Source organism: Myiozetetes cayanensis, unplaced genomic scaffold (assembly GCF_022539395.1).
Source record: "Myiozetetes cayanensis isolate MyiCay16 unplaced genomic scaffold, myiCay2020 scf5-8, whole genome shotgun sequence".
Lineage (NCBI taxonomy): Eukaryota > Metazoa > Chordata > Aves > Passeriformes > Tyrannidae > Myiozetetes > Myiozetetes cayanensis.
In genome coordinates, this window is record NW_026087742.1 from 115,631,939 (window position 1) to 115,645,779 (window position 13,841).

The 13,841-nt window shown below is 51.8% G+C and overlaps 1 protein-coding gene across 3 annotated transcripts in view; it reads right to left on the reverse strand.

Moving 5' to 3' along the window:
- Positions 1 to 13,841, reverse strand: part of SON (SON DNA and RNA binding protein) — a 37,122-nt gene that overhangs the window by 3,446 nt on the left and 19,835 nt on the right. For 2 of the 3 annotated variants that reach the window (XM_050332753.1, XM_050332752.1), the window contains exons 5-8: positions 13,294 to 13,485; positions 9,516 to 9,626; positions 8,977 to 9,093; positions 1,952 to 2,099 (exon numbers count right to left, since the gene is read on the reverse strand). In XM_050332753.1, coding sequence (XP_050188710.1) covers positions 1,952 to 2,099; positions 8,977 to 9,093; positions 9,516 to 9,626; positions 13,294 to 13,485 — 568 coding nt within the window. Of the gene's footprint in view, positions 1 to 1,951; positions 2,100 to 2,830; positions 2,911 to 8,976; positions 9,094 to 9,515; positions 9,627 to 13,293; positions 13,486 to 13,841 lie in introns of all 3 variants that reach the window. The other variant, XR_007630954.1, reaches the window with a different exon arrangement.

The following is a 13,841-nucleotide window of genomic DNA, read 5'->3' on the forward strand; positions in this document are numbered from 1 at the left end:
CCAATACTCCTGCAGCTCCCAAGTGGGGAGCTTCCAAGGGGCAGGAACCCATCAGAGACAGAATTTTACATCCCAGACAACCAGAGAACTCTTTCTCCACGTTCAAACTCTCCCTGTCACTCCAAGGCACTGCCACTCAACTCCACATCTTGTCTCTGGGGCCTCAACAAGGAACTTCCAAGAGCTGCTGCCTCCTGAGTCGCTCCTTGGCACGTCCCTTGGGACTAGGAATTGTATTTTATTTGAGCAGTAAGTTCAAAAAGGTGTTAAAAACCCTTACAACACAAACCTGGGTGGGATATTTATTAAGTCAGATTTGTTTTCAAAAATTCCTGACTTTTCATTAAAACTCTGCACTGAAATTAAAAAAAAAAAAAGGCCTTTCCAAGCATTTAACCATCCAAGAACAGTAAAGTCTGAAGAAGTGCTCGTCCTAAATGGATAATCCCTGTCCAGCTGCCTCCCCCTGGTGCAGGACAGCTGCTGCCTCATCTCCCTGCGTCCCACAGCTGGTGGCTCAACAGCAGACAGGATTCTGCATCCAGGCAGAACTTCTGTGGGAATGGTCAGACAAGGCTGCCCACACGATCACAAATATTTCAGAGCCAGGAAATCCAAAGCAAAGCCCTAAGGTCATCCCTCTTTCCAGGTGACTGGCACAGCCAAGAAGAGAAATCCCTGGCACTCACTGTCACCAGCCACCTTTTGGTCTGAATTCCTGGACAAAGAAAGACTGTATAGAAAAAACCATGGGAAGAGTTTGGTCATTCACAGAATCCCAAAATCACTGAAGTTGGAAAAGACCTCCAAGGTCATGGAGTCCAACCTGCTTTGTTTTCTTCCAAGCTCAGTTCTGAGCAGCGACAAAAGCAAAACCAAGCCCTGAAATCCCAGAGCCCCAGACTGGTTTGGGTGGGAGGGACCTCAAAGCCCATCCAGGGACACCTTCCTGCTCCAAGCCCTGTCCAACCTGGCCTTGGAATAATTCCAAGTATTCCCATGCCGTGGTTTCAGTTGTGACCTATTCCACACACTAATGGTTCATGAAGAACAGAACAATTCCAGCAGAAATCCTGCCTGCTGGAATTCGGCATTCTGGATTGAAAATGGTCAGAACTTGGATGGGTTTTCAGGTGGAAAATTGCCATCCACACCCAAACCACCCTGGCCCAGCTGAAGGAGCAGCACCACTGCCTGGAATCATCTGCATGGTCCTGCTGCATCCAGTGGGTTTTCCAGCCAGGGACAGGAAACCATGGACAACTGGTGAGGTTTATGGAGAAAGGGAGGAGATGGCTCAAGCTGCCTCTGGAACCATCCCTGAGGCTGAGCACAGGAGCCTCCAGCAGATCAGAGCAGAGATGGAACAGCAGGGACACGAGGGACAGAAAAGGAGCCAAATCCACGTGGAAGCCCCAAGCCCTGAGTGTGACATCCCTGAGTGTGACACAGCCCCTGAGTGTGACACAGCCCCTGAGTGTGACACAGCCCCTGAGTGTGACAGCCCTTGAGTGTGACAGTCCTTGAATGTGACAGTCCCTGAGTGTGACATCCCTGAGTGTGACACAGCCCCTCAGTGTGACCGCCCCTGAGTGTGACAGTCTGGGGGGCTCTCACCCCATGTTAAACTGATCCACCTGCCACCCTGCCCTGCTCCTGCTCCAGCCACTTTCTCCACACCAGCCACCATGGCTCTTCCACGACCATCTCCCTGCCAGTGCCCTCTGTGTGCATCCCACTGGAGCACATCCCTGATGGAAGCCCTTTGTGCCAGGGAAGGCAAAGGACACCTGGCAGAGGTCACAGGCACAAGGACAAAGCCTAACCCAGAACAGGAGCTGTTCACTTCTCCAGGGAGGACACCCAGGAAGCACTTGCTCCAGCCAGGTGATCCTGCCCATCCCAGCCAGGGCAGCTTTGGAAGCCCAGGACGATGGGAAGCAGCACTTACCTTTTCGATCTGTCTTGAAGTCCACCATGATGGGCTCCACGCTGCCTTCCTTATTCTTCCCCAGCCCTTCTCCTTCTCTCCAGCCCATTTTCCTCATCAGCTGAGCTCCCATTCCTCCAGTGACGGGGGCTGCTCTTAAGAACTGATCCTATCCAGAAAAAGAGAAGTAAAACAAGGCCTGGAGTTAGCACTGGGATTTGAAATAGCAAGTGGGAGCTTCCAAAAAATGTTTCTAACAACCTTTCACGGACTGAATTTTAAAAAAAAATCCACCTGAGCTTTGTGGACTTTTCAGCCCAAACCAGTGTGTGGCACCCGGAATTCACACGGACACGCGAGACACGAATCAATGTTTGGCAAAAAGGAACAACTTCAGGAAACTCTGAGGTGATCCCAAAGTGGCAGTGACCTGTTCCAGACAGATGTGTTTGACCAAGCGACAACCAGCCGGTTCTAAACACTCTCTTTGATCCCAGAGATCTCCTGGGCTCGGGAAGTGTTCCGTGTGCCCGGCACGGCCGTGCCAGGAGCTCCTCCTCACCCACAGAACACAAGCACATTCAGGCAGGACATTCAGGGCTCTTTAGGTGTATTTAAATCTTAAAAAAAAAAAAAAAACCTCTCCAAATTGTATTCGTAACACGGCAATTGCACATTCGAGTTCTACCCTGAAAATCCTCGTGGAACAAAGAGCTTCCTCGTTTCCCTCGGGGTTTTTAACGGAAAAAGGCGCCGGGCCCCCCAGTTTAGCAGCAGAGCAGTTGTCACATTCTTTCAAATGAGCATTAATACAGGTTGTTAAATGGTGAAAGCTTAACAGAAAGTTTAAACATCTGCTTTCATGTAAAGAACCGTAAAAACTCCTTAAAAGTTACGTACCTAGGCCTCGCTGGCACCAGTGTTGGGAATAGTAGGGCTGGCACTGACCGTGGCAAGGAGGCGGCTACAAGGATTTGACCCTGAAACAAGTTTCCATATAGAGGGGTGAAAGTTCACAGGGTATTCTGTGAACCCTTCATCTCTCTCGTGCCCCCCCGCCGGCCCCAGGAAGCAAGTCAAGCGTTTCCATCCCACGGACTTGCTGCCTCGGACACATCACCCCGCACCGAGCGGCTCCAGCGCAGCGCGGGCGGGACGGACACGGACACGGCAACGGAACGGACACGGAACGCGACCCGGCCGGGCCTGCCGGGGCTGGGCTGGCACGGGAGGAGCGTCCCAGAGCTGCCTTCCCAGCAGACACAGCCCTGCTGCCTGCACACCACAGGCCTCTTCCCAAAGACTCTTGCCCAGCACTGGTGGATCCCTGCTCTCCTGACAATCACAGCTCCTCGGTGTCCTGGCATTGACAGATCCCTGATTTCTGGAGACTCGCAGTTTACTGGTTGTCCAACACTCATAGGTCTCTGGTTTCCCAGGATTGATGGATCCCTGGTTTCCCAACACTCACAGGTCTCTGGTTTCCCAGGATTGGTGGATCCCTGTTTTCCCAAGACTGATGGATCCCTCGTTTCCCAGGACGCACAAGTCTCTGCTTTCCCAGAAGTCACATGTCCCTGTTTTCCCAAAATTCACAGATCCCTGTTTTCCCAGGACTCTCAGGTCCCTGGTTCCCCTTCGTTCCCGTTGCAGAGCCTGTTTTCCAGGGATTCCCCACACCCCAGTGTGGGTGTGCAGGCCCGTGCAGGCTGGGAGAAGGATCCCAAGGACGTGCTGCAGACTGTGGCAGGAATTCCCCAGTCCCTGCCCACGAGCAGTAAAGCCCTGGCTCTGCTCTGGATCCGTGTGGGATGGAGGAGCAGAGCTCTGGCTGGGGCACAACAACCAGTCCCTCTGACAAGAGCCCTCCAAAGCCCCTCCTGACTCCCACTCCCCTCCTGCCCTCTCTGTTCCAGGGATGTCTCCCCAGAGAAGGACACAAAGCCAGCCCGGGACAGCCCGGCCCTGATCCTGGGTTTGCAGCTCCCTGGCAGTGCCCGAATTTGGGAAATCAGCCCCTGTTCCAGCAGCACCCCCTGTGTGTTCAGTTCACAAAGGACAGAGCAAGCTCCTGCTGAGGTCACTGCGATGTCACCAGCTCCCCACACACCTGTCCTGGCCCGGGCAGGGGGAGGAGAGAGCACAGTCAAAGCATCCTGTTCCGAGGGAAAAATCCCAGCCCTCGGTTCCCACCGAGGGAAAAAGAGCCTGAACAGACTCCAGAAACTGGGAAGAAAAACTTCTGAATTGCAAAGGGCAGTTTATTCCCAACACCTGTTCCCTGGCTGAACTGGGATCCTGGTGGGAGCTGCAGCAGGAGCTCTGTGCACCCCGGGGACTCCCAGGGACCAACAGGGAGCCAGACATGAGCACAGCTACTGCTAATTATCAATAATAATTCAATCCAGAACACACCAATACCTCTGCATCCCACTAAAAGGCTAAAGGAAGGAATTCTGAGTCCAGTGGGAAAGGAGCCAGGAGAAGCCCAGGTGGGTTCAGGTCACTGAGGCAGCAAAGTTTGCAGGGAGGAAAACCTCCCTCCCTCCTCATTCTGGTTTGCTTTTTTTCTTTTAATAATAAAGTGATAATAATTTATTATTAATAGGTGATAATTTAATAATAAAGCTCTGATGGCCCCTGTCCATTGTATTTTTTAATAATTTATTGACAGACCACTTCCCTCAGCCCAGGATTTAACGAGTGGGGGGAAAACTAGTGCTGGGTTTGGAACTCATCTGAAACATAAACCGTGACAGAAACAATCCCCAAAGCAGGGAAGCAAAATCCACATTTCTTTTCATGTTAAAAACCATCAAAGGCTGAGTCTCCCCAAGCTCCTGAGCAGATTCCAAGCTAAGGGGGCTGGGATACAACCACCCCCAGGTTTCTGAGCACTTGGTGACTGCTGCCAGAATTAACTGATTATTTACAAATCAGTTCTCCTTCCCTCACTGATCTCAATTTGAGGGAGCCTGCAGGACAATTTGATGCCTTTTTCCTCATGTTTGGAGCCCTAAGTTCCATGAAATCCCACTTCCATTCTGCCAGCACGTGGAGACACCAGAGGGTCACGTTCCTGCTTCTTTAAAGGGAAGGTAAAACCTGATCCCTTCCGAGGGTTTGGAGTGGGTTTAATTGACATTATTCCTGATTTTTCAGGTGATTCTTTGGAGCAAGAATTTAGGAAGCAAAACCAAAGCCCTGAAGGTATGAGGTGGCAGCTCAGGCACAGCCCAGGGATTAAAGGTCACTTGAACTCCAAGAACTTCTTCAAGTTCCAGGAACGAGCAGCTCTTCGGAAAAACTTGGGCCAAGTTGCTGAATTTTCCATCAAATCCTGGAATATCCTGAGCTGGGAGGGACCCCCAGGGATCATCCAGTGCAAGCCCTGCCTGCCCAGGACACCCCAACACTCCCCTCTGTCCCTGAGAGCATTGTCCAATCGATCCTGGAGCTCTGGATCAGGATCTGGAATCTCCCTGAGGAGGGAATCTGGGGCTGGTCCTGACCTGAAGATGCTCCAGCCCTTTCAGCACCAGCCCCATTCCTTCCCACACCCACGGGGGTGAATCCCTTGCTGGAGAATCCCAGCAAATGCCTCACAAATCCTGGAGTTCCCAAACTCCTGCAGGGTTTGTGCTGCACAGGAGAATTCCAGCTGGAACAGCTGGGAAAAGCAGCAGTGAGAGGAGGGAGGAGGGAGCCAGTCCAATCCAACTCACATGGCATGGAATCCCACACTGGTTGGGGTTGGGAGGGACCTCAAAGCCCACCCAGTGCCACCCCTGCCATGGACAGGGACACCTCCCACCAGCCCAGGGTGCTCCAAGCCCCGTCCAACCTGGCCTGGGACACTGCCAGGGATCCAGGGGCAGCCACAGCTTCTCTGGGCAACCTGTGCCAGGGCCTGCCCACCCTCCAATATCCAGGATCTGATGAGCACAGGGTTGGTTTGCTCCATTCCCACAGCCAGCTCTGTTCCCATGGAACACAGGGATTCCCTGAGTGCCCTGCCTGGAAGCTCAGCACTCCTGCCAGGGGAGCCCCAGCCCCAGCCCTGCCTCCCCCTCCGAGGAGTTCTGCTCTGCTGGGACTGGCAGGAATGGAAGGAGGGCTTGGAACTCTGCAGAAGCTGCTGCAGGCCAGGGCTGAGCCCAGGGGAGTGGCCCAGCAGGGCCCCAGGGCCACCCTGTGTGCACAAAGTGCCCCTGCAGGGCAGCTCCAGGCTCTGGAGGGGAGCTGGGAAATCCAGGAGTGGGACTCTGGGAAAGGGGAGTGGACAGACCTCAACAGAATTTGCTTGGAAAAGCAGAAAATATTGCACCACTTGCTCTGACATTCCTTCAGCAGCTCGGTGTGTTTGGAAGGAAGAAGGGAATAAATAAAAGAAGCCTTCAGAAGAAGAGTCATGTTTGTGAACTGATTACACTGATGGTGACCAACAGAAACAGAACCCACTTTTCCAAAGGGAAAGGTGACACTGCTCATAACTGCTTTGGGATACCACACACCTAACAGTGTTTTCTGCCTTTATGGATCCTGCTCAGGACCCTCCCCATGAACACCAAGAATCAGGACAGGAATTAGAAGATGAGCCTCACTCCCACTCAGGGTCCCCCACTGGTGCACCACGTTAACCACTGCAGGACCCCAGTCCCCCAGACACTGAGATCCAACCTGGAATTCCAGGCAGTTTAAGGACATATCACCTCTCCAGGGAGTTAAATCCACGAAATGCAAAGTGAAGTCAGAGCTCAGCAAACGAATCCCCCAAACCCCTTGGTGTCCTCCGCTCCTGACACAGCTCTCCTGTTCCACCTCCCTGCTTTGTGGGGATCTGTCACCCCCAGTGTCTGAGCATCCTCTCACTGTATTAATGAGGCCCCAATTAACTGGCTGACACAGCTCCACCTTTGCTGAACAGCCACAGCTCCTCCCCCAGCCACTGGACACGGCAAAGTCCCCAGGAAACGCCTCCAGGAATCAGCTCCACTCAGAAATGGGCATTAATTTACACACACAACTCCACAGCCCTGCCAGCAGATAAAAAATCACAGAAACACAGAACACCCTGAGTTGGAAGTGACCCACCAGGATCAGAGTCCAACTCCTGGCCCTAGTGATGAAAACCAGGTTTATGTTAAAATGTGTTTTCTTAGGGCAAAAAGGGAGCCCAAGCCTCACCCCTCAGTGCTACACTGATCAATTAATTAATAATTGTTACACCATTCCAAGTGCCCCAATAACACAACCTGGACTTTGCATTTCATGGGTGGTTTGCATTCGAGTCCCTGGGACAGAGATCATGGATTCAGGAGCCCTTCCTGTGGAATCCTCCTCAACCCCAGGATGGGACTCCAGCTGAAGGAACCCTCGGCACACCCTGAGCCCTCCGTGCGCTGTCAGCTCCCGGCTCTGCGGGTGTGGAACCTGGCAGAGCAGCTGAGGATGCCATGGCAGCAGCAGCACTGTGGCCTGCTTCCTTCACCCACCAGCTCCTCCTCTGTGCCCCAGTCCCGGGATGCTGCTGGGGAGGGCCCTGCAGAGCTGCTGCTGCTCACCCCGAGTTCCAGATCCAACACCACGCTCCGACACCCTCCTGCTCCTCAGGGCAGTCGTGTCCACAAGCACAGACCACGCTCTGCTCCCATTTTCTGCCCAGGAAGTGTTTCGTTGGGTGGTGTTTGGGTTTTCTGGGTGGTCGTTTGGGTTTGTTCAGTTGGCTTTTTCTAAAGCAGATCCCAGAGAGAGTTAAAGGAGCAGGAAAGCACAGCTGCCCTCCCCATTCCTGTCACACAGAACCCCCCAGCACCTCGAGCGAGGGGGAGGTTTGGGCAAGAGCTGAGCAGAGCTGCTCCCTTCCCACGGCCCTGGGAGCCCCTCCAGGGGCTGCAGAGGGACAACCTCCCTCACACACCTGCTGATCCCTTTCCCAAAGCTCCCTCCTCACCAGCACGTCCCTGCTGGGTGTTCATAGTTCCAAGTTCCTGTGGCAGGGATTGTCTTCATCAAAGGCAACCTTTTGGTACAGCCTCAAACCAGCCTTCCTCAGGTGCCTCCTGCTTTAGCACTGACAAGATCCCCAAAGATTCCCATCTGGCCAGTGACTGGAATCTGAGCTCCCTGGCTCTCTGCACTGCTTGGCCATGTGAAGTGGAAAAACAGGGTAGTGAATCCTGGCAAAAACGTTTCTATTTTTAGGGTAATTCCAGGCTTTTGTGTTCAGTTCACACTGACTTTTATGGAAAATTCCACTTCAGCCTCCTAAGCGAGCTCCCAGCCTGGAAGGTGTCTGAACACAAGCTGATACAGCACAGACCCAGCTGCACCACCTGCAAGACCGACCAGCACATCTCATCATTCCTTTGGCCTGAAAGGTGGACACTGCTGGAATTCCTCAGTTCTGCTCCTTGTCAGAGCCCCAGCTCACTGTTCACTGGCAAAGATGAAGCCTGAGGAATCAAATTCCTAAAGCACAGAGTGCAGGATGCACCACACCCCAAGAGCAGCCAGAGAGAAGCTGCAGCAAGAGGGACTATTCCACTGTACACACAAACAGTATCAGGATGATATTAACACATTGACTCAGCTGCAACTCCTGGTTTAATCCTCCAAATCTGCGGCTCCCAGAAAACCCTGGTGATCCAGACAGAGGCAAAGGAGCAACCAGAGAGAACCAAGGCAAACACAACGGCGGTTTGGGCCTTGGTTCGCTGCAGCTGGTGCCAAAACTCCCTGACTTCATCAACATCAGGTTCAAACCTTGCCTGAGCTGTCCCAGTCCCAGGAAAGGAGTGATGGATCTGCCACTGCAGCCAGGGCAGTGCCAGGCTGTGGATCACCAGGTGCCCACTGTCACACACCTCAGTGACAGCAAAGGCACACGGCAGCACCGAGGTCTGGGCAGACACAGATCTAACCCAACCTGCTGGACTCGGCACATGCACGACCACAGGGCTCTAAGGCACATTTCTGGCACTTTCCAGAACTTGCACTGCTTTTCAGACTGTGCAGGTGACACAGGTGTGTCTGGTAACTTCTACCTTTCGGATCCAGGCCTGGGGGCCGCTGTTGGTGAGCTCGTCCGAGGACAGGATCTGTGCCCCAGTGCTGCCCGTGAACTGGCCAGGGATGGAGTTGGACTGGGCCCAGGCATCAATCTGCAAAGGAAAAAGCACAGGAGAGACCACAATAAACATCTGCACCTTCTCCTCTGTGACTCTCCGTTGTTCCTCAGTGCTTTCCATGCCGATTCCTCATTTACATTCAGCGTGTTCATTAACAGCTGTGAGCAGGTGCTCCTGAAAGCTGAGCACCTGAGTGGTCACCCTGAAGCCTGAGCTCCAAGTCTAGTGAGTTCATGGTCCCCTAATCAAAACTCAGTGCTAGGAAGTGCATGGTTTCATGAGTTCCTTATCCCACAGTTCGGTGTCGGGAAGCGCGAACCACGGCAGGACTTTACGAGCCCATCAACTGCTTTCCAAACACGTTTGCTTAAAGAGGCCAGCCCAACCAGCTGGGATGGAAGGGAAGGCCAGATTTTCTCCCAGATGCCCCAGGTGCTGCTGGCAGCCCGACATACCTGCTCCTGTGCTCGGTTCAACATGCACATGGCCTCCAGGTCGAAGGAGTTCTCGTTGAGCCTTTTCTGGGCCACCGCCCGGTCGTTCATGGCCGTGGTTATGTCCACACACTGGGGAGAGAGAGAGCACTGGTAAAGATACAGCACAGCACAGCGGTGTCCTCTGGATCTGGGAAAAGCTGCTGGAGAGTAAGTGCTGCCAATACTGCAAAGTGGTTTTCCACAACAAATAGTCTGCTTGATAAAGAAACGGGCACCACGACAAAAACCCCGGGGCTACAAAAATCCACATGAGATGGGCCTTCCTAAAGAAACACAAATTCCAAGTGTAACATCACCTGTACACACTAGATATCCAATGAGGTTTTTTCTAAGAACTATTCTGGCCACAAAAAAATCTGCAGAGAAGCATTTTCGTGTTCAATGGCATCTTCTTCACCAACAGAATTAAACAAGGGACAGGAGGAGAGGGAACGGCCTCCAGCTGTGCCAGGGGAGGCTCAGGTTGGCCAGGAGGAGGAATTTGTTGCTGGCAAGGGTGGTCAGGCCTTGGCAGGGGCTGCCCAGGGAGGTTTGGAGTGCCCAGCCCTGGAGGTGTCCAAGGCAGGCCTGGCCGTGGCACTCAGTGCTCTGGGCTGGGGGACAAGGTGGGGATGGGGCACAGGGGGATCCATGGGCTGGGAGGGCTTTTCCAACCCCAGGGATCCTGGGATTCTGTAAAAGCAGGTTGGGAGCTCATAAAATTCACTGTTCTGGAAAGAGTTATTTCCACCTGTGCTGCTGAACTACAACAAAACTTAAAGAAAAGTAAATCTGAATCTGTCTTGTGGAGTCCCTTGGGTGAGAACATGGAGTGTGTGAAGGAGCTCTCTGCAAACCTCCCCTCTGTGGGATGAAAACACAACCAATTGTGGCTGGTGCACAGCTCTTTTCTAAAATCCTTGTGCCTTGCTCCTCAGAGGATGTGCATTTTATGGACCTGTCTGTCTGGGAAGGAGAAGGGGAAGACATGGAATTTCCTTGGAGCTGTGACAGACAGTGGCAGGGCTGGGACTGTTTGAGGACAGGAGAAACCCAACAGTCAGAGCAGCAGCTGGCACACACACCTCGAGGTGAAGGGGCATTTTGACTTCATTTTAATTGGCTCTGTAAAAGCCTTTGGCAGTCACCATCTCACAGCCTCACACACTGCACAAAGGAGGAGAAACTGAGACTCAGCTGAACTAAACAGAGAGTTCATCCATATCCCCCTGCCCCTGGAACCAGGTCAACAATTAACTCAGTACTGAAAAGCAGTCACAGGCAGACATGGGTTTCTACAACTGCACCAAACACAAGTACTGGCTCTGTGCTCTGTTAAATCTGATTGAAGAGGTGGGATTTTTTGTTAAGAGTTCAGGACACAGGTGTTTCTGTGGTGAAGATCACTATCACACAGAGTACAACCAAAGCACAAGAACAATCAAACTATCATCTCAAATCCCCTCACAGGTATGTAAAAATGCCTGTTAAAAACACACATTGGCTGAGTCCATAAATTTCCCTCACGTGCTCGAGTAATTGTTGAATTATCCGTTCGTGACACTGGTTCAGGAGATAGATAAGAGTTCTACTCACCAAAAGCTTCACTCCACAACACACACAGGCATGGGAGCAGCCCAGGAAAGCAGCCTGGCACCACTGCCATGCCAAACCTGTGTGTTAGTGCTTTGGGGGCTGGGGCTCTCAGCTCATTCCCTGGTCACTTAACTGCCCAACACTTCCCAAATGGCCAGGACCACTGTGGGCACCATCAGGGCTCTGCGCCAACACCCTCCAGGGCAGCTTTGGATCTCCAACAACAACACAAATCTCTGCTTGAAGTACGAAAAGTTGTTATTATTGAGTCGAGGCAAACAGTGGAAGTGCAGTGTTCCATTCTCCCCCGAGTTCTGCCTGGCCAAGCCTCATCTTCCACAGCTTCCCCCCAGATCACAAGTCCTGCAGCAGGAGGGATGTGGCTGCCAGTGGACAGTAGGTTTTTCACCTGCTCTGTAGGTTCACTGACTGCATTTCCTGCATTTTTACACCACTTCAGCACCTCTGCCCAAGTCACCTGGGAGGCTCCAGCCTGAAATCCAACACTCAGCTCCACAGTTCCAAACACAGCTCCTTCTCACAGGCTCCTCTGCCTTCTGCACACCTGCTGAGCCTCCAGATCGCTCCAGACCTTTTCCTCCAGCTCCTACCACCACAAACAACTCTGTAAGAGCTAAAGGGTTACTAAAACCAGCTGTGCCTGGCAGGCTCCTTTCAGACTAATGCAGTAAGTAAAAGCAGAGCAATGAAACCAACTGTGTGGGTTTTCATGTCAGTCCAGGCTTGCATCACAACTCTCACAGTATTTTAGAATTAGGAACAACGAATGGAGGGAAATTATATGTGAAACTTTTTAAGGATCCCCCAGGTAAAGAGCTGATCTGCCTCACGTTGCTCAAAGGGAGCCATTTCCACCTCAGAGTCCCCATAAACATATTTAAAAATCAGGCAGAGAAGCAACTCTGTTACCTGTCAGACTCCCTGCAGGAACACACGGGAATTCTGCTCCTATTTCCCACTTAAGCCTTGCCAAGCCCAAGGGATGGGACACTCTGAGCTAACGGCCCCTGAAATCACCCTTAACACAAACCAAGTTAAGGTAAATGCAAATAAAAATATTTATTTACAAATATAAAAGCAGACAACATAGTTACAGGCATTTATAAACATACACAGGACAGAAAGGAAAGTTATGTTCCATATATTTACTCCAGTGAAACTGGGAATGACCTTCTGCACAAACATCTCAGGGGTTGTCTCGCTAGTGGTGCCTGAGAGCCCAAACTGAGGGAGCAAGGAATGGGGTTTCTGGCCATCAAATTCCCAGGTATCCCAGGAAAATGTTGGGAAGGTTACACTCCCTGTGCTTTTGGTGCTGTAAAACACCCAGAAAGAAAATTCCTTCTGTGCTTCAATTGTACAGTACCAGAAAGTTCTTGGAAAACAAAACACACCAAGTGAAGGGATGGTTTTGTCAGAAATGGGTGGAAGGGGTCTGGTTTTGGCTTTGGAAGGTGTGAGAACAAGGCTTCAGGTGCAGTGAGGTAACAGCAACTTAAAGAAATTAACATCTGTCCTAAATATTTAATTTATCTATTTACAAAAACCCCCACAAAATGTTCTTTGGAAGAAATCTCAAGGGGGAAAAAACTTTTGCTCTGGGTTTTTTTAGTTTATTATCCACACAATCAGATTGTCCTTTGGAAGGTCAAGTGCAAAACAGCCATGTGAGAAAACCTGCCTGGAAAGCTAAAAAAAATCAATAAATACATCCTGAGGAGATGGCAGTTTTAAAACCACTTACAATTTCCAATGGCTCACATTCCAGTGGGATGTTCCTACTCTAAGATCAGGGGGACAATTTTAGTAGCATTACATACATTCCTGTCAAAGTCTCGAGGTGTTAATCAACCTCTGCAGGAAACTCAACAAGGAACTTTTATCTCCTTTTCCAGCTAAAGTTTCAATTCCCTGGAGCCCAAGGAGCCAGCAGCTGAGCAGAGCCCAGGGGTGGGACAGGCTGCTCCCACCCTGCCCCAGGAGCGTCCCAGCTGCAGAGCTCAGCTCCCCAGCTCACTCAGCTCTTAGGTACCACCTTTTTAAGTGCCTTTTTTGTTTTGCCAGGCTGCACTTTGGTCCCAGCCTGCCCAGGTAATGGTTTTGGCTTTCTGATGTGATAGGCTCTCCTTGCCTTCCTTACCTCAATGGCTGGTTTGGGGAACACATCGTCCTTGCCGTCGTCCTTGCCCCCCTTGTCAACGGGAACCCACTCTCCATAGACACTGTCTGCCTCCTTCTTCCTGTGCTGGGACCCCGAGGACACAGGGAATTCCTTGGACAGGCTGACCTGGTTTTTTGGTTGGGGGGGTGGTGCTGGTTTTATGCTGGGAGTCTGAAAGGAAGAACATGGCAGAGTTCAGAGCTGCAGACACGCAGGACCCCAAAGGGACGGGCTGCAAACACCCAGGGCTCAGTTCCACAAACACTCCCCCTCCTCATTCCGTAACAAGAACCTACAATCGTTGTAACAAACCAACCCACATGTCAGCAACACATTCACTGCGCCAGAAGGTGAAAATTCACTGACATCACCTTCAGTGCCCCCAATCTCCCAACCCTCCCTGTCCCAGCTGACCCTGGCACAAAGAGAACAGCCCTCATCTGCCCCACAGGGATTTTGTAGGGAAGGCTCCAAGGGAAAAGCCCTGGGCAGCCAAAGCACTGGCTGTGATCAAAAGCTCTGCATGG